Raw genomic sequence first — 27,838 nt, 5'->3', positions numbered from 1 at the left:
CTCGGCATCACAACACATCGTGACGTCATACCATCCGAATGTTGTTGTGACAGTAAGCAACACGGATGGCTGCCTGGTCGTGAGGTTTGAACGCTGTACTGTCGTTCAGATTTATCGATGGTCCCGGGTTCAAACCCTGTCCGCTCCCATCCCCCGTCGTCCTGCGGGAGGTTTGGACTAGGAAGTAAACTATCTTCAACTCTGAAGGAACATCCGAAACATGTAAAACATTTTACAAAACAAACAAACAAGTATGTTTATTCATTTTGATTAGCTTCGCCTAAATCCAGAAGCTTAAGTCCCAACAAAGGATGAATGTTTATGAAGGTTCTCAAAGCTGTTCGCCATACAAAACACTCTAAATAAATTGCTAAAAATGGCCTTCGTTTGATAAACACATGATGTTTATTGTCATATGAGAATATGTCTTTTTTTTTTCCTTCTATCATGAGCAGCCATATTCTCTTTCCACGTATTAGTCTCTAGGTTGCCAAGATCTCTACCCAGAAATGAAACTGATTGACAATTCTAAATTCAAAAAGCTATGCACCCAAACAAGTCCCTAAAATAAATTTATTTATTTAGATTTAAATTACGTTCATTATTGCACACAATCACGCAACATATTCTTAACGTCCATAAGCTAACTAGGTAGTATGTCTTTGATATTAAATATTATTTTCATTACTATGATTATATTTACAGATTAATCACTTTTCAATTGTTTATGATTTAATACTTGTGAATTATGAGAACTTACAAATAATAAACTATATAAAAAAAAGCCCACAAAAGAGGCAAGTGGGCCCATAAAAGAGGTAAAGAAAAGAGGCCTTAGGCCCAAGGATTCCTATGATGATAAAGCTAAAATTGAATAGCGCAAATTCTGACGTTTCCTATAGAAAAGAAACAAAAAATAACTAGGTTAGGGATGGTACAAACTCATTTTTTTTTATAAATTAGTTGAGGATGCGCTGAAGCAATTCCTAAATTAATTGAAGATATAAGAGAGAAATATCAGAAATAATAGAGATTTCAATAGAAACCATCTTAGTAACCCTTAATATCATTCATCTTGTATTGAACAACATTAAAGTTTTTGAAAGACAATTCAACAAAAAGGGGGATAGGGGGGGGATCCTATGTCAGTGAAAATGAAAGAACAGGATCACATAAAATAGTAAGCAGATTCATTCTACTATGAAAAAATCCACTCATCCCCAATGGGTACCTGACTTAAGTAAGGGAAAGTTAAGTCGGTTGGTCGTTGTGCTGGCCACATGACATATTGCTCGTTAACCGTTGACCTAAACATCATCTAGCCCCGTAGATTGCAAGGTGCAAAAGGGAAACCTTACTTTTTGGAGGCGCGGTGGCTGAGTGGCTAAACGCTTGTCTTCCGAACCTGTTGTCCTGGGTTCGAATTTCGGCGAAGACTGGATCTTTTAGGGCACCCCTGAGTCCCCCCAACCCTAAATGGCACCTGGCTTTGGTTGGAGGAAAGCAAAGGCGGTTGGTTGTTGTGCTGGCAACGTGACATCCTGCTCGTTAACCCATTGAAACCAGAGAAACGGAAACTTTAATAGAGGGATAGAATCGTTATTTTTTTGTGTGCCTAACCAAGAAATCTGCCCTGGTTATAAGAGGTCGTTGTGATCGGTGGAATAAACATACATTTTTTGACTACTGGAAGGTATTTTGGTTAAGCCAATCACTTATTGAGATGTCTAGACGCTGGAAGTTTACCGCTTTCTTATCAGATTTAAAAGCATCTCGCCTAAAAATTAGTTTTGGTTGTCTTTAAATAAACATTGCTAAAAAAACAAGACTTGGGTTCTAAAACCCTGAATCGCTAGCAATTAATATAAAAACAAGGTAAAAAAGAACATTTTAACTTTAATCCTCTTGAAAATGAAGCTTGAACGATGACTTAAATATTTTTTTTAACATATAGACGAATATCTGACAGGCTGTTAGAGCTACTACTTTAAAGCTACTACTTTAAAGCTACTACTTTCAAGCTACTACTTTAAAGCTACTATATTAAAGCTACTACTTTAAAGCTACTACTTTCAAGCTGCTACTTTAAAGTTACTACATTAAAGCTACTACTTTAAAGCTACTACTTTCAAGCTACTACTTTAAAGCTACTACTTTCAAGCTACTATTTTAAAGCTACTACTTTCAAGCTACTACTTTAAAGCTACTACTTTAAAGCTACTACTTTCAAGAAAGCATTTCCGAAAGTCGAAATTCTTAGGAGGACGGGAATTTTGTGTCTCGGTATTTTTAGGCTGTCCCTCAGTCTATTGTATTGTGTACACTATTGTAACTCTATTGTGTACATGAATTTAGTTAGGGAAGAACAGGCGATCTTTGTGCTGGCCACATAGTGCCATGCTCGTTAACCGTTGGCCAAATAAACACATGACACCATAAGCCTTTTAGAGCGTATGGTCTCAAAAAGAAACTTTAATTTACTTTTACAATAATTCACTTCGTGCAGTAAAGTAAAGTAAAGTTCCCCTTTCAGGCCTTGTGGTCTAAAGGGCAGATGATGTAAATGTCATCTGTTTCTGTGGACTGCGGTTTACGAGGATGCCATGTTGCCAGCACAACGAACAACCGCCTTTACTTTTCCCCAACTAATGTCAGGTACCAATGAGAGTTGGGTGGACTCAGAGGCATAGAGGCAACCGAAGATCCCGAAATTAAAAATCCCAGTCTTCACCTGGATTCGAACCAGGGACCCCGGAACGGAAGACAAGCGCCTTACCGAACAGCCAGGCGCCTCGTACTACCTATAGACTTTGTTCAAAATCTTTAATTTCTACCTTTATATCTTCACTCACGATGTTAATTCCTACCAATGCTCCATCACACAAGATTTACATGGCTAATACACATAAATCCCCTTATCTTACACGGAAAACATAGAACTTGATCAAATAAGGGCCGGATATACGACTGTGCATTAGCCCAGGCCTCATCCCTTAAAGGGGGGCCTCCACCAGCTTTTAAATAAGCAAAGTATGACCAAAATATGGAATACTACAGTCCATAAATAATGAGTCCATGTATCATTACTATAGCATTAATTGAGATCACTTTGCTTAAAATCCTCAAAACAGGTTAAGGGCCTACAAAAAAAACAACACTGGCCATGGACTCTATTTACTTAAAGTTGTGAATTTCTTCTCGTATATGTTCCTTGTTGTTGTGAATTTCTTCTCGTATATGTTCCTTGTTGTTGTGAATTTCTTCTCGTATATGTTCCTTGTTGTTGTGAATTTCTTCTCGTATATGTTCCTTGTTGTTGTGAATTTCTTCTCGTATATGTTTCTTGTTGTTGTGAATTTCTTCTCGTATATGTTCCTTGTTCAATCGTCCACACTTCCATCACACTGCCCAGTGTGTTTTGTCTGGTCAAGCCATGACACTTGACCTGTAGGAAGTCGCTGATGTACATGAAAGCTTTCTTTGCCAGCTCTAAAAGTCTTCTACGGAACAGCCTGTTGCTCAGAAAGTAGATGTAGAAGTTGACAGCGTGGCATGAGTCAGACATGGCGAAGAAGATTTGCTCCAACAACCTGGAAAACATAAAAATTTATTCAATGACTTTTAGAGATGGCCTAAACAAAAAATGTGGGAATATAGGTACGTATGGTTTATAGAGGAAGTGGGAGATGTCGGAAGTGTATTCTGTCTGTAATCTTCCTTTTAAAGGATCGCGACAAGGTTGATTGGCGTTACCCAATATATTTATGTATTTTCCTTCTAGATTGACGTATTTTCCTACTAGATTGACGTATTTTCCTACTAGATTGACGTATTTTCCTACTAGATTGACGTATTTTCCTACTAGATTGACGTATTTTCCTACTAGATTGACGTATTTTCCTAATAGGTTGACGTATTTTTCTAATAGATTGACGTATTTTTCTAATAGATTGACGTATTTTCCTACTAGATTGACGTATTTTCCTACTAGATTGACGTATTTTCCTACTAGATTGACGTATTTTCCTAATAGGTTGACGTATTTTTCTAATAGATTGACGTATTTTTCTAATAGATTGACGTATTTTCCTACTAGATTGACGTATTTTCCTACTAGATTGACGTATTTTCCTACTAGATTGACGTATTTTCCTACTAGATTGACGTATTTTCCTACTAGATTGACGTATTTTCCTACTAGATTGACGTATTTTCCTAATAGGTTGACGTATTTTCCTAATAGGTTGACGTATTTTTCTACTAGATTGACGTATTTTCCTACTAGATTGACGTATTTTCCTACTAGATTGACGTATTTTCCTACTAGATTGACGTATTTTCCTACTAGATTGACGTATTTTCCTACTAGATTGACGTATTTTCCTACTAGATTGACGTATTTTCCTATTAGTTTGACGTATTTTCCTACTAGATTGACGTATTTTCCTACTAGATTGACGTATTTCCCTATTTTACCTAATAGATCTTCGTATTTTTCTATTAGATTTACATATTTTCTAATAGACTTACGTATTTTTCCTAATAGATTTGGCTGCAGTGGCCCGGACAACACTTCTCGTTCGAGTGGAAACGTTAAAAATTAAATACAAATCGGATAATTTGGAATCGAAACAATGCTCCGGATACTGTGCCAATGGAATTAAGTTCAATGTACTGAAGGCGTTGACAATTCTTGACGCCGTTTTTACATGAGGATATTTTCCCAGTGATGAAGCCCCGTACAAAAGTTGTAATATAGTTACAGAACATGAAAGTCTCTCGGAACGGTTGCCATCTTCGGCCTTGCTGCCTACCGAGACAGATTGAGGATTGGATCCTCCAAAACAAAGAGTTTTACTAAGTCTCGCATCTACGTGGAACACATTTAGAGAGAAAGATTTCTTTCATTCAGTCAGATAGATTTCTTTTAAAAGACAGGAAAAGATGTTTTGGCCTACACTTTCATTTACTCTTAACTTTCACAACAACCCAACATCTCGACAATGTCACGTGACATTATCTGTTCCAGGGCCGGCCTTAGAGAATCGGAAGCCCTTGGCGAAGTGGGCTATATTCCTCAACTACGTCGCTCCGACCAGGCGTCTGTCTAACTGTGCGCGTGTATCTTCTGAGGAAGAGTTGAATAACTTCCACCCCCTTTCATTTGTTTAGTCCATCACATTGATTGACAAGTGACCAGGTTACTAGTAGAAGCGGCCCGTGGTCTTTCAAATAAAATCATGATGACCAGTTGATCGTCTGAAATACATGAACACATACATCTACCCACTATGCCACCCAGATTGCATTTTACCTTTGAGAGATTTACAAAGTCAAATATAGATTTACTTATGCTACATAGACCATTCCCCACCCACGCCCCTTAACAGTTGGTGGCTCTACATACACACACACATACACACACTTATATATGTGTTTGTGATTGGCCTATCTGTTAATAAATGCTATCAAACTTTTACTCGCCAAATTATTCGTCATATTCTACTATCCGGGCAGATGCGGCTCCGGCCAAATATTTAAAAAAAGCAATAACTATCAGACGCAACACTGATATACGATGTATATAAATATATAATACAAATATATAGATTATATATATATATATATAGGCCTATAAATTATTATTGTGTTTGCTACTCTAAATTATCATTTTGTCTTTATTAATCCAATTTGGTATCAGAAACACTGCTTTATAGGACTGAAGGTAGCCTACTTTAGAGACTGCGCGAAAATCATTTTGCTTATATAGTGAGTTTTAAATACGAATTTTTATACACCGATATTCATTTATCATAGAGCTTATATCACAACCAGCATTCATTGAGGCTTCATAATATTTTTTAACCAATGCTAAAAACACATATATAGTAGATTATATACTTATGACAAAGAATGATTTATACCAGACATTACTAAAGATATTACAAATTTATTTCTGAGAATGGAACTGCAAACCTTGAATAAGACTTCTGTTTGACCTCATCCCATTTCATTTCCACAAAGTAGTAAAGAGGCCGGGGGGTGACTAGGAGGCTGAATATGACACACGCCACAATTGTCGTGACTGTAATATTTTGATTGTATCTTTTTCGCTTGATTAGAGCCGGCATTTGAATACTGAACCGTCTTTCCTGTGTTGTATAAAAAAGCAAATGGTGTATTAGTGATTGAAACATTGCTGTTCCAGCAAGATGACATACATTACGGTAGAGAGGCAAATAGTTCCAGGTATAGTCTATCATGACTAGCTATCACGCAGTAAAAAAAAAAAGGACTAGCGTACATTGTTGTTGTTTTTTGGCCTTATAAACGGTCACAACAGAATGAGACAGCACATATTCCAGAAGCTGATAATTGAAATGTGTCCTTTTTTTTATCCTACTTTCCTTTCTCGGATCAAGAGGATGACAATACACGAATCAATCCAAAAGTAATTCAATTAGTACTAATTCAATGTAGTAGATCCTTTTATGTTTAAGTCAGAAATGTGTAAATCAAAAAAATGGGTTACATGTTTAGGATGTTTATTCAGATTTGAAGATAAGTTCACCCTAACCCAAACCTCCATCAGCACGACGGCGAGGGGGGGGGGGGCGCAGGACGTCGATTGACATCGGTACCATCTAGACCTCTGAACCACAGTTAAGAGCGAATACTGTATGACCAGGCAGCCGCCTTATAGTGATAATAATAATTGATTTATTCTTTGCCTCTCGTGGCATGGGATGTAGTATATAACTCTAGTATATAGATTCGAAATATGAATCTGGTAAATGAATCTGTCATATGAATGTATTATATGAATCTAGTATAGGAAACTAGTGTAAGAATCTAGTAAATGAATTTATTATATGAATCTAGTATATAAATCAATTATATGAATCTAGTATATGAATCAATTATATGAATCTAGTATATGAATCAGTTATATAAATCTAGTATATGAATCAATTATATGAATCTAGTATATGAATCAATTATATGAATCCAGTATATGAATCTATTATATGAATCTAGGATATGAATCAATTATATGAATCTAGTATATGAATCAATTATATGAATCTAGTATATGAATCAATTATACGAATCTAGTATATAATATTATTATATGAATCTATAATATGAAAAATAAACAAATCCAGCTAGGCGAAGGATTACGTCAACATGACAGAATGTATGTCTCTGACAATTAATAAATAATAAATAATAGTATAGGGCCAATCTGCAACAGATGCATTAGTAAGAACATAAATGCCACGATGGCATATGTTACAGTGGTACAGGAGATGTGAGTTACATATAATTGGGGTGTTATAGGAAATAGACACGGTTGATTCATTGTCGTAATAACAGTCCGAATATATGTATGTAAGTCTTAAGTGCCACGAGATGTCCATTAATCTGTCTAGAAATGAGTTCAACCAGTAAAGCCAGTTTCGGCACGCGGACCGAATCCGACTCTCCATACCTGCCCACAGAACAAGCTATCGGTATGTTTAAAATAGATCTAAAAAAGTTCCCTTTTCGGACCTTGCGATATAGGGCAGATGATATAAAGGTCAACTGCGTATGTGATCAACGGTTAACGAGAGTGTCTTGTGGTCAGCACAACGACCAACCGCCTTTACTTTTCCTTAAATTAAAAGGGAAATAGGAAACAACAATGTTGCATCGGCCCGTAACAAGCACAGGAGAAATAGATTCGGCCCTGTGGCTGAAGAAGCTCTGGAATCATTTGCAAGGCCGGTCTTAGGCCACTGCAACCTACGCTTTCATTTTCCCCGCGCTAATTCTATGTGTAATTATTAATTGCAAATTATATACGAAAAATTTGCTGCACTAATTAAAATCTCCTGAAAAATAAACAAAATTATCATTTGTGTGTGTCATTCATTATGGAAAACGTCATTCCTACGTGCGTTAAAAAAAAGGCAATGTCAGCTTTCATGTAATAAAATGTAATGATCGGACAAATTTTCCCCATAACCAATACCGTATTTACTTTAATAGTCACTGGCATAAAAATATGCCATAGGTAGCAAGATTCGTGAAGTTAACTTGATCGCAATTTTGTACTTAGAAAAGAATGAATAAAATGCAAAGCCGAATTTATTTTCTAATACAAAATCTTAATTTTCACTTACTATCCTTATTCTCACCCAGACTAGGCCCCCGCGCAATCAGTTTCGCATAGGGCCCCGCAATTGCTAGGACCGGCCCTGATCATTTGGATGTATGTTTTGCATTTTTAAATGTTCTTTCAAGTTTAAAGATGATCACATTCTAGTCCAAAACTCCCGCAGCCGGCAGAGTTCGAACCCTGGACCATGGAGCCAAAGTTCATAGCTAATACCTCTCGACCAGGCAGCCATCCGTGATACTTATAGACTTATTCAAATTCAATCTCCTTTAATCCCATCTTACACAGACACTATCGCAAACAAACAAAACAAAAGAACACAAGCTAACAATCTATGTCTCGCAAAGACCTTCCTTTAGGGAACAGTACCAGGAAAAAGAAGAAGAGGCAGACAGAGAAAGCGATAGGAAGAAAACATAAAAAAAAATGGACGGGCCTGCCATTGAAAGAGGTTCTAAGGCAAAAGACAAAGAGGAATGGAGAAAGACGGTCGACAAATCTTGTATGGTACCCCATCAGTCCAACACACTAGGGGTTAGGTAAAGGTAACCCATACACAGAGATATTCTTAGACGTATTTTCCCACTTCAAAATCTGAAAATATCAAACATGTTTCACCATATAAAAATCCATATAAACAAACTTTTTTTTTTTTTTAAAGTTATACTGACCTACTGCCATACTTACTATATTGTTTACAGAAGTGTAAAGTCGTCTGATTATGAGGCAGCTCATTATGGAAAGGCAAAGAACCGGAAGCAGAGAATAGACGACCATTTCAACGATAGCATTTATGTAAACAAAGTCATACATTGTACTCTCCCTTGTGTAACTATCAGAACATTTTCGAGTTTCTCTGTCGAAGTAATATATTTTAAAACTGGTTCCATTGACTCCTAAGAGAAGGGCGATAATAATGGCGTTGATTATCAGGTAATGCCTAGAAAAGAATACATATACATATATTAGTTAATATATTTTAATATCTTTTAATTAAGGACTTGCATAAAAATATTAACTTCCTAATGTAATATTAAACGTATATATCTACTAAAACTCTTAAATTATAACTGATCACAGCCCCTGCTACACTCCGAGAAATGCTAATGAAGAGCCCAGAAATACAATATCTAAATGGCACAGACCTCTGTTCTTCATATAAGAAGAATTACTCCATGAAGTAGTTGAACTACATGAGATTCAACCATTAATAAAAGTTTGTTTGACGGAATGGAGGGATGGGTTGGGTTTACGGTTTGGAGAGAGGGGTTAGTAAGACGGATTGAATCAAGGAGTTTGATAGTCGTATTCAAGCAAGAAGTGTTTGAGCGATTAGATAGCAAGACGGACTGGAGACAGGAGTTGGCAAAATAAATTGGAGACATGAGTTGGCAAAATAGATTGGAGACATGAGTTGGTAAGACGGACTGGAGACAGGAGTTGGCAAAATAAATTGGAGACATGAGATGGTAAGACGGACTGGAGACAGGAGTTGGCAAAATAAATTGGAGACATGAGTTGGTAAGACGGACTGGAGACAGGAGTTGGCAAGACGGACTGGAGACAGGAGTTGGCAAAATAAATTGGAGACATGAGTTGGCAAGACGGACTGGAGACAGGAGTTGGCAAAATAAATTGGAGACATGAGTTGGTAAGACGGACTGGAGACAGGAGTTGGCAAGACGGACTGGAGACAGGAGTTGGCAAAATAAATTGGAGACATGAGTTGGCAAGACGGACTGGAGACAGGAGTTGGCAAAATAAATTGGAGACATAAGTTGGTAAGACGGACTGGAGACAGGAGTTGGCAAGACGGACTGGAGACAGGAGTTGGCAAAATAAATTGGAGACATGAGTTGGCAGAACGGACTGGAGACAGGAGTTGGCAAAATAAATTGGAGACATGAGTTGGTAAGACGGACTGGAGACAGGAGTTGGCAAGACGGACTGGAGACAGGAGTTGGCAAAATAAATTGGAGACAGGAGTTGGCAACACGGACTGGAGACAGGAGTTGGCAAAATAGATTGGAGACATGAATTGGCAAAATAAATTGGAGACAGGAGTTGGCAAGACGGACTGGAGACAGGAGTTGGCAAAATAAATTTGAGACAGGAGTTGGCAAAATAGATTGGAGACATGAGTTGGCAAAATAAATTGAAGACAGGAGTTGGCAAGACGGACTAGAGACAGGAGTTGGCAAAATAAATTTGAGACAGGAGTTGGCAAAATAGATTGGAGACATGAGCTGGTAAGACGAACTGGAGACAGTAGTTGGCAAAATAGATTGAAGATAGGAGTTAGCAAAATAGATTGGAGACATGAGTTGGCAAAATAGATTGGAGACATGAGTTGGCAAAATAGATTGAAGATAGGAGTTGGCAAAATAGATTGGAGACAGGAGTTGGCAAAATAGATTGGAGACATGAGTTGGCAAAATAAATTGGAGATAGGAGTTGGCAAGACGGACTGAAGACAGGAGTTGACAAAATAAATTTGAGACAGGAGTTGGCAAAATAGATTGCAGACATGAGTTGGTAAGACGAACTGGAGACAGGAGTTGGCAAAATAGATTGAAGACAGGAGTTGGTAAAATAGATTGAAGACAGGAGTTGGTAAAATAGATTGAAGACAGGAGTTAGTAAAATAGATTGAAGACAGGAGTTGGCAAAATAGATTGAAGACAGGAGTTGGCAAAATATATTGAAGACAGGAGTTGGTAAAATAAATTAGAGACATGAGTTGTTAAGACGGACTGGAGACAGGAGTTGGCAAAATAAATTGGAGACATGAGTTGGTAAGACGGACTGGAGACAGGAGTTGGCAAGACGGACTGGAGACAGGAGTTGGCAAAATAAATTGGAGACATGAGTTGGCAAGACGGACTGGAGACAGGAGTTGGCAAAATAAATTGGAGACATGAGTTGGTAAGACGGACTGGAGACAGGAGTTGGCAAGACGGACTGGAGACAGGAGTTGGCAAAATAAATTGGAGACATGAGCTGGTAAGACGAACTGGAGACAGTAGTTGGCAAAATAGATTGAAGATAGGAGTTAGCAAAATAGATTGGAGACATGAGTTGGCAAAATAGATTGGAGACATGAGTTGGCAAAATAGATTGAAGATAGGAGTTGGCAAAATAGATTGGAGACAGGAGTTGGCAAAATAGATTGGAGACATGAGTTGGCAAAATAAATTGGAGATAGGAGTTGGCAAGACGGACTGAAGACAGGAGTTGACAAAATAAATTTGAGACAGGAGTTGGCAAAATAGATTGCAGACATGAGTTGGTAAGACGAACTGGAGACAGGAGTTGGCAAAATAGATTGAAGACAGGAGTTGGTAAAATAGATTGAAGACAGGAGTTGGTAAAATAGATTGAAGACAGGAGTTAGTAAAATAGATTGAAGACAGGAGTTGGCAAAATAGATTGAAGACAGGAGTTGGCAAAATATATTGAAGACAGGAGTTGGTAAAATAAATTAGAGACATGAGTTGGTAAGACGGATTGGAGACAGGAGTTGGCAAGATGGACTGGAGACATGAGTTGGCAAAATAAATTGGAGACAGGAGTTGGCAAGACGGACTGGAGACAGGAGTTGGCAAAATAAATTTGAGACATGAGTTGGTAAGACGGACTGGAGACAGGAGTTGGCAAAATAAATTGGAGACAGGAGTTGGCAACACGGACTGGAGACAGGAGTTGGCAAAATAGATTGGAGACATGAATTGGCAAAATAAATTGGAGACAGGAGTTGGTAAGACGAACTGGAGACAGGTGTTGACAAAATAGATTGAAGACAGGAGTTGGTAAAATAGATTGGAGACATGAGTTGGTAAAATAGATTGAAGACAGGAGTTGGTAAAATAGATTGGAGACATGAGTTGGTAAGACGAACTGGAGACAGGAGTTGGCAAAATAGATTGAAGACAGGAGTTGGCAAAATAGATTGAAGACAGGAGTTGGTAAAATAGATTGAAGACAGGAGTTGGCAAAATAGATTGAAGACAGGAGTTGGCAAAATAAATTGAAGACATGAGTTGGTAAAATAAATTAGAGACATGAGTTGGTAAGACGGATTGGAGACAGGAGTTGGCAAGACGGACTGGAGACAGGAGTTGGCAAGACGGACTGTAGACAGGTGTTGACAAAATAGATTGAAGACAGGAGTTGGTAAAATAGATTGGAGACATGAGTTGGTAAGACGGATTGGAGACATGAGTTGGCAAAATAGATTGAAGACAGGAGTTGGTAAAATAGATTGGAGACATGAGTTGGCAAGACGGACTGGAGACAGGAGTTGGCAAGATAGATTGAAGATAAGAGTTGGCAATACGGATTGGAGACAGGAGTTGGCAAGGTGCATTGTAGCTACACCATTAGTTATAGAAGGTCCTAACTCTGAGCTGCAACGTCACAACCTGTGGGCAGATTAGACCAACAGCTTGTTGCCCCTTCACAGATCCATTGACGTGGCAATGAGCTATTGGTCTAAACTGTCCAAAGGTTGTGACGTTGCAGGAAAGTATTCAGGGCTTCCTTAACGTTAGGGGATTATCGTTTGCATTATTTTTTAAATTTTTGGTTTATGGAAAAGGAGGATTTAACTGCAGCCACCCCCCCCCTCCGGTATTTTTTTTTAAACTCAAAACCCCCTTGGCTGCGCTGGGGCAAGTGATGGTTTAGTATTACCTAAAATAAACTAAATCAAAGCAAAAAATCAGTCCCTAAATTTCAATTCTCCAATCGGGAGGGGGGGATTTTTTACGCCCATGATAAGTACAGACATTATTTGTTCGTTGAAGGAAAGAATGTAGACATCTCTGGGTTAAGAATAAATGCAATCTTGAAATTTATTTTTGATTAATTATTGAGTGCAACGATGTCGCCGACAACAAAAATAGGCTAATTACAGAAACCACATAATTATTGACAATTTATTGCTTAAAAATTTATTTATTTTTTCCGTGTTATGGTGTAAAAACAAGGAACCGTGAGTAATATTTAATCGATGTGGTAATGTAATCCACATTTAATAGAAGATAATTAAAAAGCTGTTACAAGAAAACCTAGTGATTAGAATTAAGTGGGGGAGAGCTCTTGGGGTGACACATTCAGAAACCTACACAGCAAACATATCACACCAAAAGCTAGAGCAACAACCTATAGACTCATCTTTGGGATGACCCCTACAGTTAAAAAACGAGCAAATGTCCATAAATGTAAATTATTTCATCTTGAAAATGCTGATAACGAGAAGCATATATATTTGGAATTTCCATTATTCCTTAAAGCTAAAAATACTGTAAGAGACTTGTTAGAAGCTAGCTGTGACAACTAAGTGAATCTAAACTTGTCTATTGTTTTAAACAAGTTGCCAAAACTGAAAATAAAATGGTTTATAATTTCAATTTGATTATTGTTTCTGAATATTGGAATCCTGTTTGGACTAGCAGACTCAAAGTTTTACATAACAATAAGGTGTTTGACTCTACTTATTGGAGGTCCTAAAGAAAGATCAAGGAGGTACTAAAGACAGGTCGGCTGACCTACTGAAGGTCTTAAAAGACAGATCAACTGACCTATTGTAGTCCTAAAGACAGGACAACTGACCTATTGGAGATCGTAAAGACAGGTCAACTGACCAATTGGAGGTCTTAAAGACAGGTCAACTGACCTATTGGAGGTCGTAAAGCCAGGTCAACTGACCTATTGGAGGTCGTAAAGACAGGTCAACTGACCTATTGGAGGTCGTAAAGACAGGTCAACTGACCTATTGGAGGTCGTAAAGACAGGTCAACTGACCAAGTGAAGGTCCTAAAAAAGTAAACTTGTTGCCATAAAAGTAGGTAGTAAATAAACAATTTCGAAATAATGGTGTTGATGTGCAGGGGCGGACTGGGTGTCAACATCGGCCCTGGAATTACTATACTAACCAGCCCACAATTTGATTGCCATATGATGTACATCTATTGTTACCTGCCCATATAATAATCAATGTTTTTATAATGCATTGAAAACTGAACTTAACCGTGCAAACATGAATTCAGAACTTCAGATAGGCCTATTTAATGTTTTATATTTCTTGCCTACATCTAGTTAAACGTAGAGGCTATAGGCTTTGAGATAATATCAATTTGTACAAACAGTGTACAATTACAATCTTGATTAGTTTGAATAAAATATTTTATATGACTTGATTTTGAAACGATTTGACATAATTATAATTAATGATCTTGAAATACAAAAACAAACCCTAATAAAATGCTCAGAAAGACACAAAGATAAAGACACATTCTTCGTTCCATATGCTAGGACAAATTTGTACAAGCGCTCCTTTTTCCTTAGTGTTATTAGAGCATAGAATAGGTTGCCTGAGCCAGCTAGGAAAACCAATTATTTGGTAGAATTTAAGTCATTGGTTAACATACATGTTCCTAGATTGACATAGGAACACGCGTAGGACGTAATCATCTTCTTCCCTGTATTATATAAGATAAGATAAGATAAGATATCGAGTTATAGACATAGATTTATGTGATTCTCTTATTACGAGAGTATGTGTTTAGTATTACACAGTAAAGTCTATAAAATTATTTTATGAAAGGTAAGCAAATGTCCCCAGTATTAGGTATATATATATAATAATATTGGGGACTAGTTTAAAACAACAGTTGGGTTAAGACAAAGCTGCATACTTTCACCAGCCTTTTATCAATACCTTCCTTGAAAGGACAATGAGAGATGCCCCAACAGGGCTTTAAAATGGGCATCAGTATTGGAGGTGAAAAGCTGAATGGTGTCAGTAGTTTCAAATACCTCGGGGCTATTGTCTCATATGAGGGAAGTAAACCTGAACTACTGGCTTGAATTGCACAGTCCACAGCAGCCCTTTCAAAACTTAAAATACTATGGAAAAACAAAGGCTTATCCCTCGGCACCAAAATCAGACTGATGCGCTCCCTGGTCATGGCCACATTCTTATATGCTTGTGACTGCAGAGCTAGAGAGGAGGATCCTAGCAATGGAATTGAGATGCTACAGAAGGATCCTAGGTATCACATTCGAAGAACGCATCACAAACCAAGAGATTAGAGACAGGGTTACTGCAGCGAATGGACCCCACGATTACCTGCTAACTATCGTAAAATGTCATTTTGAGAGTAGCAAATACTAAGATCTTTCTTGATGTTTATAAGAATAATAAGGAGTTGTAAAAGAGCTCTCACGACCTTTTCAACAATCCAGGCGCCGTTCTTCAAGAGGCCGTTTCCAAAATGGCAAGACCCGCTCGGTTAGATAAAGAATTTGGCAGTGGTTACTTGTGCACTCGGCCTTCGGCCGCGTCTCTAGTAGACGAGTCCGGAGCGACCTAGTCACTGGGAACGAAGTGTTGATCTAAACACTCCAGAAGACCCTCTTGAAGACAGAACACACTGTTCAATCAGGCCGGTGAGAGGAGCTTCTGTTCGCTTTTGCGGGCTAGAATTTCAAGAGCCTAGGCTCAGTTCTACCAGTTTCAAATAAGATTAATAACACATGAATACATAATCGAGTGAACAACCCGAATGAAATCTCCGCAGAAAGTCAAGACCCACTACATGATCCAAATCTAATAAAACTCATAGATAGTGAAGCTCCACCAAGACGAGGGTTAATCAAGATAGGCGAAGATGGTGTCTACGTGAGAGAAATTCATCTGAAAGCAGGCAAGACACAACAATTGCTTGTTCCAAAGAAGTATAGAGCAACAATTTTAAAGCTTGCACATGACACCCCGTTTGCCGGACATATGGGAGTAAAGAGAACATTAAATAGAATCTTGAATGAGTTTTTTTGGCCTAGAACTACGCAAGAGGTCAAGGCCTATATAAAGTCTTGCCATATTTGCCAAATACATGGTGCAAAATAAAAATAAAAATATGCATTTCATTTAACTTATCCTAATTGTTCTTCAATATTATCGTTATTAAAATACTTTTCTAGTTCAGAGGGAAGATCTAAGGTCTTTTAATGATTCGATTGAATCGTTTATCGTTATTGTCTCGTGAGTTGTAGTTTTTAATTTATCTTGTTACACGTGTGATGCTCAGTCTTCTTTACCACCAGCTGAGATTGTAATATTTCTCTTGTTCGTCGATGTGTGTCTGCTATGCTCACAAGCAACACTGAAATGAAGGCAGGTAAAGTAAGTAAAGTTCCCCATTCAGAACTTGAGATCCATAGGGCAACTGCTGTAAAGGTCATCTGTTTCTGTGGCCTACGGTTAACGAGGGTGTCATATGACCAGCACAATGACCAAACCGCCTTCCCCCCCCCCCCCACTAATGTCAGGCACCCATCAGATCTGGGTGGACCTCAGAGGCGCCCTAAAGATCCCGAAATAAAAAATCTTGTGGTCTATATGGCAGATGATGTAAAGTTCATCTGATTCTGTGGCCTACGGTTAACAAGGGTGTCATGTAGCCAGCACAACGACCAACCGCCTTTGCTTTACCCCAATTAATGTCAGGTACCCATTAGAGCTGGGTGGACTCAGAGGTGCCCTAAAGATCCCGAAATAAAAAAATCCTAGTCTTCACCAGGATTTGAACACGGAACTTCCGCTTCGGAAGCCAAGCGCTTTACCCTCACCACCGCAGAAAATAGGGCTAAGTGATATTGAAGTCATCTATTTATACTAGATGCCAAAACCTACCTGTTCAGGTTTTATCTTTCAGCCGTAATTGATTGGTCATGCATGACAACATGTCATTTTTTTTTTAGAAGTACAAGTACCCTACCGATTCATTAACTATATAGACCAGGGGTTCTCAACCTGTGGGTCGCGACCCCTTGAGGGGTCGATTGACGATTTGTCAGGGATCGCCTAAGACCATCGAAAATATGAATTGTATTTTGTGTATTCTTCTATTGCTGTGTGTGTGGGGGGTGGGGGGGGGGGGTCGCGGCAGAGTGGGGGATAGTAAAAAGGGGTCGCCAAGCTTAAAAGGTTGAGAACCGCTGATATAGACCAAGTAACACTTCAAAACGTGACTAGTCAAGTGGAACACTTCCTTGTTGTCAACAAATAGACGTTTGGCCGTAATGGATCTTTTTCCATTACGAAAATAGCAATATCTATTTTAGTTGTTCGCTAGATTGACAGGGCTCCCACCCACTTTCTTCACAGGAATGCAACATTTTTTTTCCACGTAGGCTTTCCTAAAAAAACAGAATCATCCAAACCCGATTCGAAGGTGCCACCTCTAGTAAAAGAAAAAGTTTGGAAGAAGGCCTACCACAAGGTTCAACCCATAGCGTCCCACTATATCTAATCTTCATGAATGTCCTCCCGGACCTCATTTCGGTCAATAAAGCACTTTACCCAGATGACCTCTTAATTTGGACTACACAGAGATATCCAGTGCTGACTAGATCTAAATTAAACAGAGCCCTCAAAACTATCTCCACGTTTTCAAAATTATGGAAAATGGAAATAACACAAAGAAAAGTCAGTTTATTCAATCTTTAGCCACAGCAACAAAACAGCAAAAAGAAACTACATCCTAAAAATAGACTCACAGCCAATAAATAAAGAAAAAAATCCAACATATCTTGGTGTAAAATTTACACCAAAGAATGTCTCTAAATCACTTTATGGCAGATTTAAAAGAAAAAGCATCACAAAGATTAAACATGATAAAACACCTAGCAGGAACATCCTGGGGAGCTGAAAAGAAAACCTTAAGACAGTTATACACTGGATACGTCAGATCTGTAATGGATAACTGTCTCTACATACAAGTAGCTGCCAACAAAACCCACCAATCATCATTAGACACAATCCAAAACCAAGCCTTGCGGTTAATTAGTGGAGGTATGAGAACTACTCCCACAGCAGCCTGTGAAATAGACTTCAATATTGAACCTCTTAAGTTAAGGCGCAACAGAGCAGCATTAGAAGCTATTGAGAGATACAGAAGGTTGGAAGACGACCATCCAAATAAATTACTAACACAGAGAAATAGGAAAAACAAGCAAAAAAAGCAAAGAACTCTGATCCAACTTACTGACGAACTAGCCCTAAAACACCATCTACCCAATAACAGAAAAATTACCAGATTCTGAAACATGACTCCTGGACTTAACTTCAACCAACCAACCATTAAAACACTTTTAATAAATAATACTCTAACAAAAGAATCAAATCCACTGAAGCTTAAAGTAGGTACGCTTGAAACAATTGAAAGCTTTCCAAAAACAGCCATCCATCGACTGATAGACTCACAAAGCCACCATCAATGCTGATCTTGGTGCCTTAATAGTCTTCCCCAAAAATAAACACTTTGTAATAAGTGCACCCTGTGGCGACTACTGCTCAAACTTCCAAGCCAAAATTGAGGCTATTACCATAGCTTTGCAGACAGTCGAAAACAAATTATATGAAGGGATACAATCACCATCAGATATTGTTGATTTACTCTTCAAGAACTTAACAGCAGCACCTCAAAAAACCCAAGAGAGTTGACAACACTAATAGTGATAATAGATCAGATGATGACAAAATTAAACATCAACATCACATAACAGCGGATACCTGGACACATTGGCGTCATGGGAAATGAAAGGGCAGATAAGCTTTCAAAGGCAGGATCATCTATGGAACAACCAGATAGACCTGTTAACTACCTCACCCTAAGGTCAGTGTTAATCAACAATCACAAAGAGGAGTGGCTCAACCAATGGGCAACAGGAAACACAGGAAGAGCCATGTACAAAGAAATGAACATGCTTAAAAAACTGGACAGTATTAACTTCCTCCCCCGCAAAGAGCACACTACAATCTTCCAACTAAGGACAGGACACACACCTCTGTTAAATTACCATCTCAATAAAATAACTTCCACACAACTCCCCCTATGTAGACACCGGACCTACTCTTATGAAACCGTATACCATATCCTTTTTGAATGCTCCTTCCTTATCCACCTTAGGCAGACCCTACTACATCTACAGCCCAATATATCCAACACCCTGTACGGCAGTGCTGAACAACTGAAGAAAACTGCACACTATTTATCCTTGGCACAGTCTGCAAAAGAGCTCACAGCTGAGCAGCAATAAAGCTAGCTAGAAGAAGAACAACAACAACACCAGTAGTTTTAATTGGCCAAGTTTAGGTGTCAGCGAGAAATGTTGCCCTTTTGTTCTTCGTTAATATCCTAAGAGTTGAGTCTAAGTTGTTTTCATTGTAGCGACCTTGACATTGTATATTTAATAATCTTTTTGTTTCAAAACCTTCAAACTTTTTAAACAAATTTCCTAACGTTGATTTCCCTTAGATTCCATTATATCGCCCTCATATTTATCCACATCGTTTTTTCTTCTTTTTCTCTTACTGCACAGTCTCGGTCGACATTGTCTGCTATATGTTCACCTCGGGTCATGAGAGTAAAAAAGACAAGTGAAACTCCTGATAGGAAGTAAGAATGACCAAACTGAAATCAGTTCAGTGGTATCTTTGGGCCAGTCGAAGTTAAGGGGTATCTTTTGGTCCGGTGCGGACAGTAGTAACTTAGAGTCGAGTACTAACTTTGAGTTGAGTAGAGTCGTTTCTGGAATTTGAGACAGTACACGTATTTCTAATAGTTGTTTTCTGTAGTTAGAGTTGGATACGTGTTTTATTAGTGAAGTAGTTTTTTAAAGGACTTTTTTATACCATACCACTGTTATGTGGATGTAATTATGTTACTTATTGGATATCTTGATGTAACGACCAATCTGAGCATTAAAAATAAAAATAAACTTTATAGAATCCTAAATGCTGCTGGCAAAATCATTGGCAAAAAACAAACCCCATTTGGGGCAGTTGTTTGAGACAAACATCTCTAAAAAAGCTAACAAGATCCTCGAAATAAAGAATCACCCTTTGTGTCAGGATTTTGTGATTTTACCATCACAAAAGAGATACAAGACACCGATAGCAAAGACAAACAGACACAAACACTCTTTTGTTCCCCTGCAATCAAATCATTAAATAAGAACAATCTGGTATAAACTTTGTCACATGTAAATTATGAGTGAGTCTGGTGTGAATGTACACTTTGGTTTCTTATAGTTATAATGTTTTTTGTTTGGTGTAATGCACAAATTGTAAGACAAATTTCCGTACGGATAATAAAGATTATTATTATTATTATTATTATTATTAAATAAACGTCATATTTGTCTGCTGAAGATAGAGTGTAGGTCTTTGTATACTATTCATGTCTGTCGTGTGCTAAGTGGACACACGAGCCCCGCATTCAACATTATACACATTCACGATGTTTCACTGTATCACATAAAAACGTATAATTTTTCGGTTCATTGAATTCAAATTGTAAACAAAGCGCAGATAACTCTTAGTAAATTTATGAAACTCATCTACGGCGCGTCTACATGTCACAGAATAACACGGTCGATATGTTTGGACCCTATCTCTTTTCTAAACATGAGGGGTGGGAGTGGGGTAGAACGATTTGGGACTGCCTTTAGATCAGGGGTTCTCAACCTGTGGTTCGCGACCCCCTTGTGGGTCGATTGACCAATTGCCAGGGGTCGCCTAAGACCATCGAAAATATGGATTGCTATTGCCTACTCTTCTATTGCTGTGTGTGTGGAGAGAGGGGGGTCGCGGCAGAGTGGGGGATTGTAAAAAGGGGTCGCCGAGCTTAAAAGGTTGAGAACCGCTGCTTTAGATACTTTGTAAACGGTATCTAAAGTCACACAGACTAAAAACTCGAAATATCTAGGTGTAATAATCAATGAAAGGTTATTATGGAATCTCCATATTAATGACATTATTTAAAAAATCAAGAAAAACATTAGCGTTTATTAAAAGAAATTTTAAAATCAAACAAGAACATAAAATTAAAATGCTATTTGACTTAAGTTAAGCCGATATTAGAATATGCATCCTCTGTTTGGGATCTCTCTTGTCAAGAAAATATAAAGAAACTAGAACAAATAGAAAATAGAACAGTAAGATTTATAACAAAGGAATATGCCAATTTGATAAGGATAACACCATTTCTAAAATCACTAAACTTAGAGACACTTCAGGACAGAGGAATAAAAGGTAAAGTAGCTATAATACATCTATCTTCTTATCTTATATAATACAGACGTTACTTCAAAAAAGAAGATTATTACGTCCTACGCGTCATGCATTTAGTCATGCATATTAACCAATGACTTAAATTCTGCAAAGTCACTGGTTTTCCTGGCTAGCTCACTAAACCATAATTTACAAATAGAAAAACAAAACCTATTGAAATACTCAGAAAGACACAAAGGTAGAGGCGCATTTCTTATTCCATACGCTAGGACAAAGTCGTACAAGTGATCTTTCTTCCCTAGTGCCATTAGAGATGGGAATGGGTAGCCTGAATCAGCCGGGAAAACAAAATACATAGCAGACTTTAAGTCATTGATTAACATGCATGACTAGACTGACACTTGAAATGCGTTGGACCTAATTATCGACTTTTTTGAAGTAACTTTCGTAAAAAATAAGATAAGAGCTAAATAAGAGTTAAATTCAAATAAAGACAATATTCAATTCTAATTCTCTGTCAGAGTTTCTTCAACAATGCATTATCCGTATGTCTCATTTCCCATATAATATATGCCTTTGATTGTCGCCACATTAACAACTGTCTAGTTCATTCTAACCAACCCCTAAATGACGCTAACTATAACAATGAATTTTTGAATAAGACTTCAGTTGCTGCACTAACAAATGTTATAGATCTAAACCAGAAGATAATTACGAACACGCGCGTAATAATAAATTGGAAGCTAGGGCAGCGCCTTATATCCAGTGATAAGCGTACCCCTGGTAGTATTACAAGTCAAGCCCAATAATACTCGTGTGGTCCTTTTTTTTTTTCCCCAAGATTTCTCAATTTTTCATTTTTTTTCCTCTTCATACTTTTCCATATAGGAAATGAGCGAACGGAAACGGAACTAGAATTCAACTTTTTAAAATCTAATCGTTAATTAAGACACATAATAAAACATATATAAAGTTCATCGTGTTAAAATATGAGAGAGAATCTGAGAGCCAAAAAATATACCGCATATTCATTCGTTTGACAACTACAAGTTCCAAAAACGCTTGCCGGACATGTCCTTCGACACAATGAATCGCGCATCAAGTAAGCACGTAATGACATAGAGATCATAAAGCCCCGACTGGGACGATCTTGTAGTTCAGTTTACTGTGCTAACCTAGTTCAAATAATGTTTGTAAAGCTCCAAACTACAGGAGCAATAAATGTTTTCAATTTGTTTGGTTTCTCTGAATTTTTACAAAATCCCAAACTTAAGCTATATGCGATATCACGAGGTCCTTAGGTCTATAAAGACCTTTCTCAAAAGAACAATACCAGGCAACAGAAGAAAAGGCAGAAAGAGAAAGCAAAGTGAAGACAACATTAAACAATGGACGGGTCTAGCATTGACTGGTAACACTATTGCAGACTCCTTGGTCCAGAAGGGAGGGCAAATTCCACCAACTGAACAGGCCGTAAGTTTTCATCATGCCCTGGTTATAATAAAACAAAAACAGAAATGGAAAATTGGTTTGAGTGCTGGGACAAGTGCCAAAAAGCCCATGGAGTCTGGGAGCGCAGACTATAGCACATTGCAGAACAGGTCACTGTCCTGTTGGCTCATATTTCTCACGGCTATGGCTAAATGTTTCGACTCACGGTGTCCCCTCTGCGAGAAAGAAGAGGAAACCGTGCCTCATATTCTGTTTGACTGCCCCAGACTTGCTGATCTCCGTCTCGACAGGTGTGGGAAACCAAAAATCCTCGACCTGTATGGTGAAAATACGCACTACGCAAGACAGCAGGGTTTCTGTCCAGGGCTTATGCAAGAGAGGATTTGAGCCTCTCAAGCCCTCACTCAAATGGAGTTTGATGATGATGATGATGATGATGAACATTGAAAATGATTCTGGTCTAGGCAATAGACAGAATAGAATACAGAATAACAATAAAGATCGACAGATCAAGTATGGTGCCCCAACTGTCCAAGAGAGAGAGAAGATATGTTAAGGTCATATGTTAAGGTAAAGCTTACTCTTACAGTGTTGTAAAATTCACCTTGCAATGCCCACACAGTAAACAAAATCCCAAATACTTATTTTTACTTTAGTCAACTTCACCTTTTATTTATCCGTCTGCTAAGTAAAGGCATAGTGAAGTCCACCAATCTCTCAGTGGTCATCATGACTAGTAGCCAGTTAGCCCACTGGCCAGTAAAAGTCCCGAAGTACTGCATGAGTTGACACCCGACGTCCCCGATGTCGACCTGGTAACTATTCAGGTTGAAATAGACCACTTTGATGGCCAAGCACACGTTGTCAACAAGGGCCAAGGCGGCGACGTAGACAGTGAACCGCAGCCTCGGCTTCATCGTCAGGATGGTTCCGAAGGCCAAGAGGTTTCCTGGGAACCCGAAGGCCAGTATGACCCAGAAGTAGACATCGTTGAGGGCGTCGGCTACATCAGAGGATGTCATTGAGAAATTGGGCGAGGGTGAACCGGTCACATCGTGGACCTCACTTCCTACTGATGTGGTGGAAGGCAATGGTGCTTGACTACCGATCAGATAGCTCAAAGTCTTTGCTTCATACATAACTGTTAACAAGAAAAACATACAAAATACTTTTAGGAAAAGCATAGGTTATACGAAGTGTAGTTGTATCAATTATTTTGGATCAGTCATGGAATTAATTTTTTTTTAGAGCTAGACCGTACAACAATAAATCTGCAATTAAAAATATTTTTACCAATTGTTTTTTTAAGCGCTATTTTAGCTTTCTCAAGACATTATAATACTATCACCTATCTAGATCAGATGGGAAAATGGGGGGAGAGAATAAAGAAAGGGGATAGGGTGAATACTATCGTAATCGGTTTTTAAATGAAATTATTTTAAAAAAGGTGTGTGGGGGGGGGTGAAGGTAACGACCTGCATGCAGCTTGATCCGAATCAGGTGTCGAAGAAATAAAAGAAATAACGTGTACAAGCTTTTCCCCAGACAGACAGACAAACAAAGTGAGTTAATAGGAGCTTGGTAAAAGGACAATACCTGCTTTAATAAACATTTTTGAGCGATTTTTTTCTCTAAATAACTAACGAATTTTAGATTTAAAAAAATGGGAAAAAAAAATTAGCCCGTCCCATTCCACCCGTCCCTCCCACACTTCTCGCCTGAGAAAGAATTCTGGATGAGCGATTGTATAGATCTACTAGACTTTATAATGTTCCAATCCTAGGCCTTTAGATCGTCAAAAAAAAAAAAAAACGTCCCGCGCCAAAGCGTCCACTGCGCCAAAACGTCATGTCTCCAAAAACATCCACTGCGCCAAAACGTTTTGCCACCAATCCATCATTAGAGCCAAAACGTCAACTGCACCAAAACGTCCTGTCGCCAATCCTCAGCTGCGCCAAAACGTCCTGACGCCAAAAACGCCCACTGCGTCAAAACGGCGGCGTCAAAACAGGCGTGTGTCTTGAACTAAGCAGCTATTTGGTTGACGTAAATGTTATAACTATTTATACATGTCCTGTGCCTGCTGTCCCTCATGTTTGTGACACACGGTAAGACAGACACAAAGTAGAAAACAATACAATCATTGTTACAAGTCCTGAACTGTGATTCACCCATTCATAACTTGGGAGTTAACTCGTTGAACCTAGAGGTAATGTATTGATTGAGATGGTTCAGTTGAAGACTAGGGCTCTTAATTTACTGTTACAGACTATTTGTTGACACACTACCTCTTTACGAATCATTAGTTCCTTGAAATATATTGTAGAAAGCACATTTTAGGCCATTTAAAATTGTAAATATTTTTTTTTCTGATGTGCCAATTCAGTAGTCTTTCTTGGATTTATATAGTGAATATGTAGTAGAATATTTTTATCTGGGCAACCAAAGTGTAAATACATTAGCTGCTACTAAGGATTTTAAACTCATTTTAAGCCCTCTGTCTCGGTGTTTGTTGATTATCAATTAGCCTACGCAACTTGATATAATTTTACTACAAATCGATCAATTATACATATACAAGAAAGAGTACAGAGTAACAATCAATATAGTACGATTACTCATGCGTTATTAATAATCCATATATATATATATATATATATATATATATATATATATTATATATATATATATATACAGAGAGAGAGAGAGAGAGAGAGTTTGTATAATATCAACATGGCATGTTACCTGTGTATCTTTGAGGAGCTTAACATTTTATAAGTCATATATCCCTCGATAAAATTGTTTATTTCAATCCTTGCAAGTCTAGATACGTTTATTTATAAGTGGTAGATACAAACAATCCCTAAGTGACACTAAGTCTATACATAAACATAACATGTCTGCAAATTATGCCTTTATACATAGATTATTATACAACACAATTAAAACGTCGATTACCTTCCTATTGGCTGGCCTGTCACTGCCGTCATCAGGCATATGTAGAGTATAACAAAGACGGGCAGTTGCTTGGCATACACCTGGTCACACACCAGTAATTTTCAGCCTTACTGACTTCCTGAAAGTAATTGATACACGGTAAAAGATTGGGTATAACATGGTCTGGTGATATAGACAGATCTAGTGCTTGAGAATTTGTCCGACTTACCTGGTTATGACAAGTATCTCATCATATTGCGTGTGTCCGTGTATATGTGTGTGATGTGTGTGAATGTTATTCATGTTTGCATCTATGTTGTCATTGTTATAGCTTCTAGTAATAATGCTAAGGTGGACAACTGTAGTGAAACTGAATGTATCTTATCTTATAAATTTCAGACGTTACTATGAAAAAGAAGATAATTAAGTCCTACCTATATCCATGTGACTGTGCCTTATACATGCAGAAAGTACACACTTCCATTAGATTGGACCTTAATTTAAAAAAAAAAAAAGGAAGTGACGGAACCAGCCAATGAAACGCATGCCATTTATTGATTCACTTACTCCAATGGAGTTCAATATTTTGATTCTATGACGTCAGTTTCATTTAGAACTTTTTTTTTTGTTACTTGAGGGGGAGGGGGTGTCTGATGATTGGTAGATCACTTGGCCTCAGAATCGAGAGCGGTAAGGGGTCTGTGGTTTAAATCTTGATAAATACTGTGATTTTGAATTTTGGTATACTTAATGCGCCTCTGAGTCCACCTGACCTTAGTTGGAGATAAGTAAAGGTAGTTGGTCTTTGTGCTGGCCACATGTGACCCTTATAAACGTGGGCCACAGAAACATGTGACCTTTACATCATGGCTATGATCATGCCCATATATGTCTGAGAGGGGAGGGGTACTTTACTTATTACTTTGTCATATGAACAAGTATAGTTCATATCATAGGTGTCTCATGCTTTGCATGTAGTGTCAATATGCTACACAATAGCACGATGTGTGTATTTGGCAGAGGAGAAATCAAAGGCTATCACATTACCCTATTTTAAGATTTATTTATACCATACTAAGTTCACGATATATAAGTTTATATTGAATTCGAACATACAATATAATTCGGAAAGGCTATAAAGACCTTAGAATCAATACGCCATGGTAAGTATAGGTTACTCGTATTTGACGTCATCAGTTTACGAGTGTGACGTGTAACCTTACCGGCTTTAAAAAAAAAACAAACTCTTCATATTTAGAAAGTGAACTCTGCAATGTGTAACCTTCCACCTTGAAATTTAACTCTGAACTTTGAACTACCCACGACACAAAGGAAGTATCCTGTTCACGTGATGATTTATTTACGATCATTACACATAATGATGACGTCATTCAGGAGTATCTTTTTTTTCCGGATATAGTGACAAACAGAGTTTCTTTCATTTCATCTCTCTGAAACCGGACCTCATTCACCAATCGTAAACAAAAAACATTTAGTCACGTGATCTTATTGAGAAAACAACGAAACAAACGGTCACGTGACAACCATCATGAATTAAACATGAGATCGTAAATTATATAGAAGAGATAGAGAACCACGTGGCTAAATGTTTGTTTACGGTTGGTGAATGAGGCTCACTTTAGGGTCCATGACATTGCTCCCACAGGTCTTCGTATAGTTTTTCTTCTTTTTCTGTATTATTTTATCTCAGAATGGATGACCGTTTTAGTAAACAAGCAAAATACCGAAAATACTTTATAAAAATAACAAACAAAGCTTATATTAAGTTAATAAGTGTAGTTTGTTACACCGCGCTTCTGTGCTGTGTAGCATGCAGCTAGGTCAAACTGAAGTAACACTCAAATAATGAAATAAAATAACACAGGCGAAAGACCAACAGAATAAGTAATAAGTTAGTCGACGCTGATAGTGAATGTTGAATATTTTAATATAAACACAGGGGAACGTCCGATGTCATCAAGCTAAATCTTAACGTTCATAAAAGCTCATCTCTCTAGATGCTGTCAAAAGTAAACTGTTAACATCTGTTTAAATATCGCTGTTTTCTTTCTCAAAATCTAGTTTAGTCTTTTACTGACCGCGTCATTGTCTTTGAAGCCAAAACTTCCACTGTTTAAGTTTGGATTAATCATGTTATCAAATTTGCAGTAGATCTAGACTAACAATAATGCATCTGTGCGATT

The 27,838-nt window shown here is 37.9% G+C and overlaps 1 protein-coding gene across 2 annotated transcripts; it reads right to left on the bottom strand.

Moving 5' to 3' along the window:
* Positions 1-1,614: 1,614 nt before the first annotated feature.
* Positions 1,615-26,133, bottom strand: LOC106063027 (green-sensitive opsin-like). Of its 2 annotated transcripts, XM_056004436.1 has the most exons (6): positions 26,069-26,133; positions 25,656-25,773; positions 23,364-23,838; positions 8,852-9,104; positions 5,977-6,152; positions 1,615-3,590 (listed from the first exon to the last, which is right to left on the bottom strand). In XM_056004436.1, exons 3-6 carry the CDS (start codon positions 23,834-23,836, stop codon positions 3,179-3,181), a joined length of 1,314 nt encoding a protein of 437 aa, XP_055860411.1. In that variant the 5' UTR covers positions 23,837-23,838; positions 25,656-25,773; positions 26,069-26,133; the 3' UTR covers positions 1,615-3,178. The 2 variants fall into 2 exon arrangements, with proteins under 2 accessions (XP_055860411.1, XP_055860410.1); XM_056004435.1 differs by lacking the exons at positions 25,656-25,773; positions 26,069-26,133 and adding an exon at positions 25,443-25,648.
* Positions 26,134-27,838: the final 1,705 nt, after the last annotated feature.

This window comes from Biomphalaria glabrata, chromosome 11, assembly GCF_947242115.1.
Source record: "Biomphalaria glabrata chromosome 11, xgBioGlab47.1, whole genome shotgun sequence".
Classification (NCBI taxonomy): domain Eukaryota; kingdom Metazoa; phylum Mollusca; class Gastropoda; family Planorbidae; genus Biomphalaria; species Biomphalaria glabrata.
The sequence above is the reverse complement of the archived record's forward strand: the minus strand, read 5'-3'. Positions and strand labels throughout refer to the sequence as shown.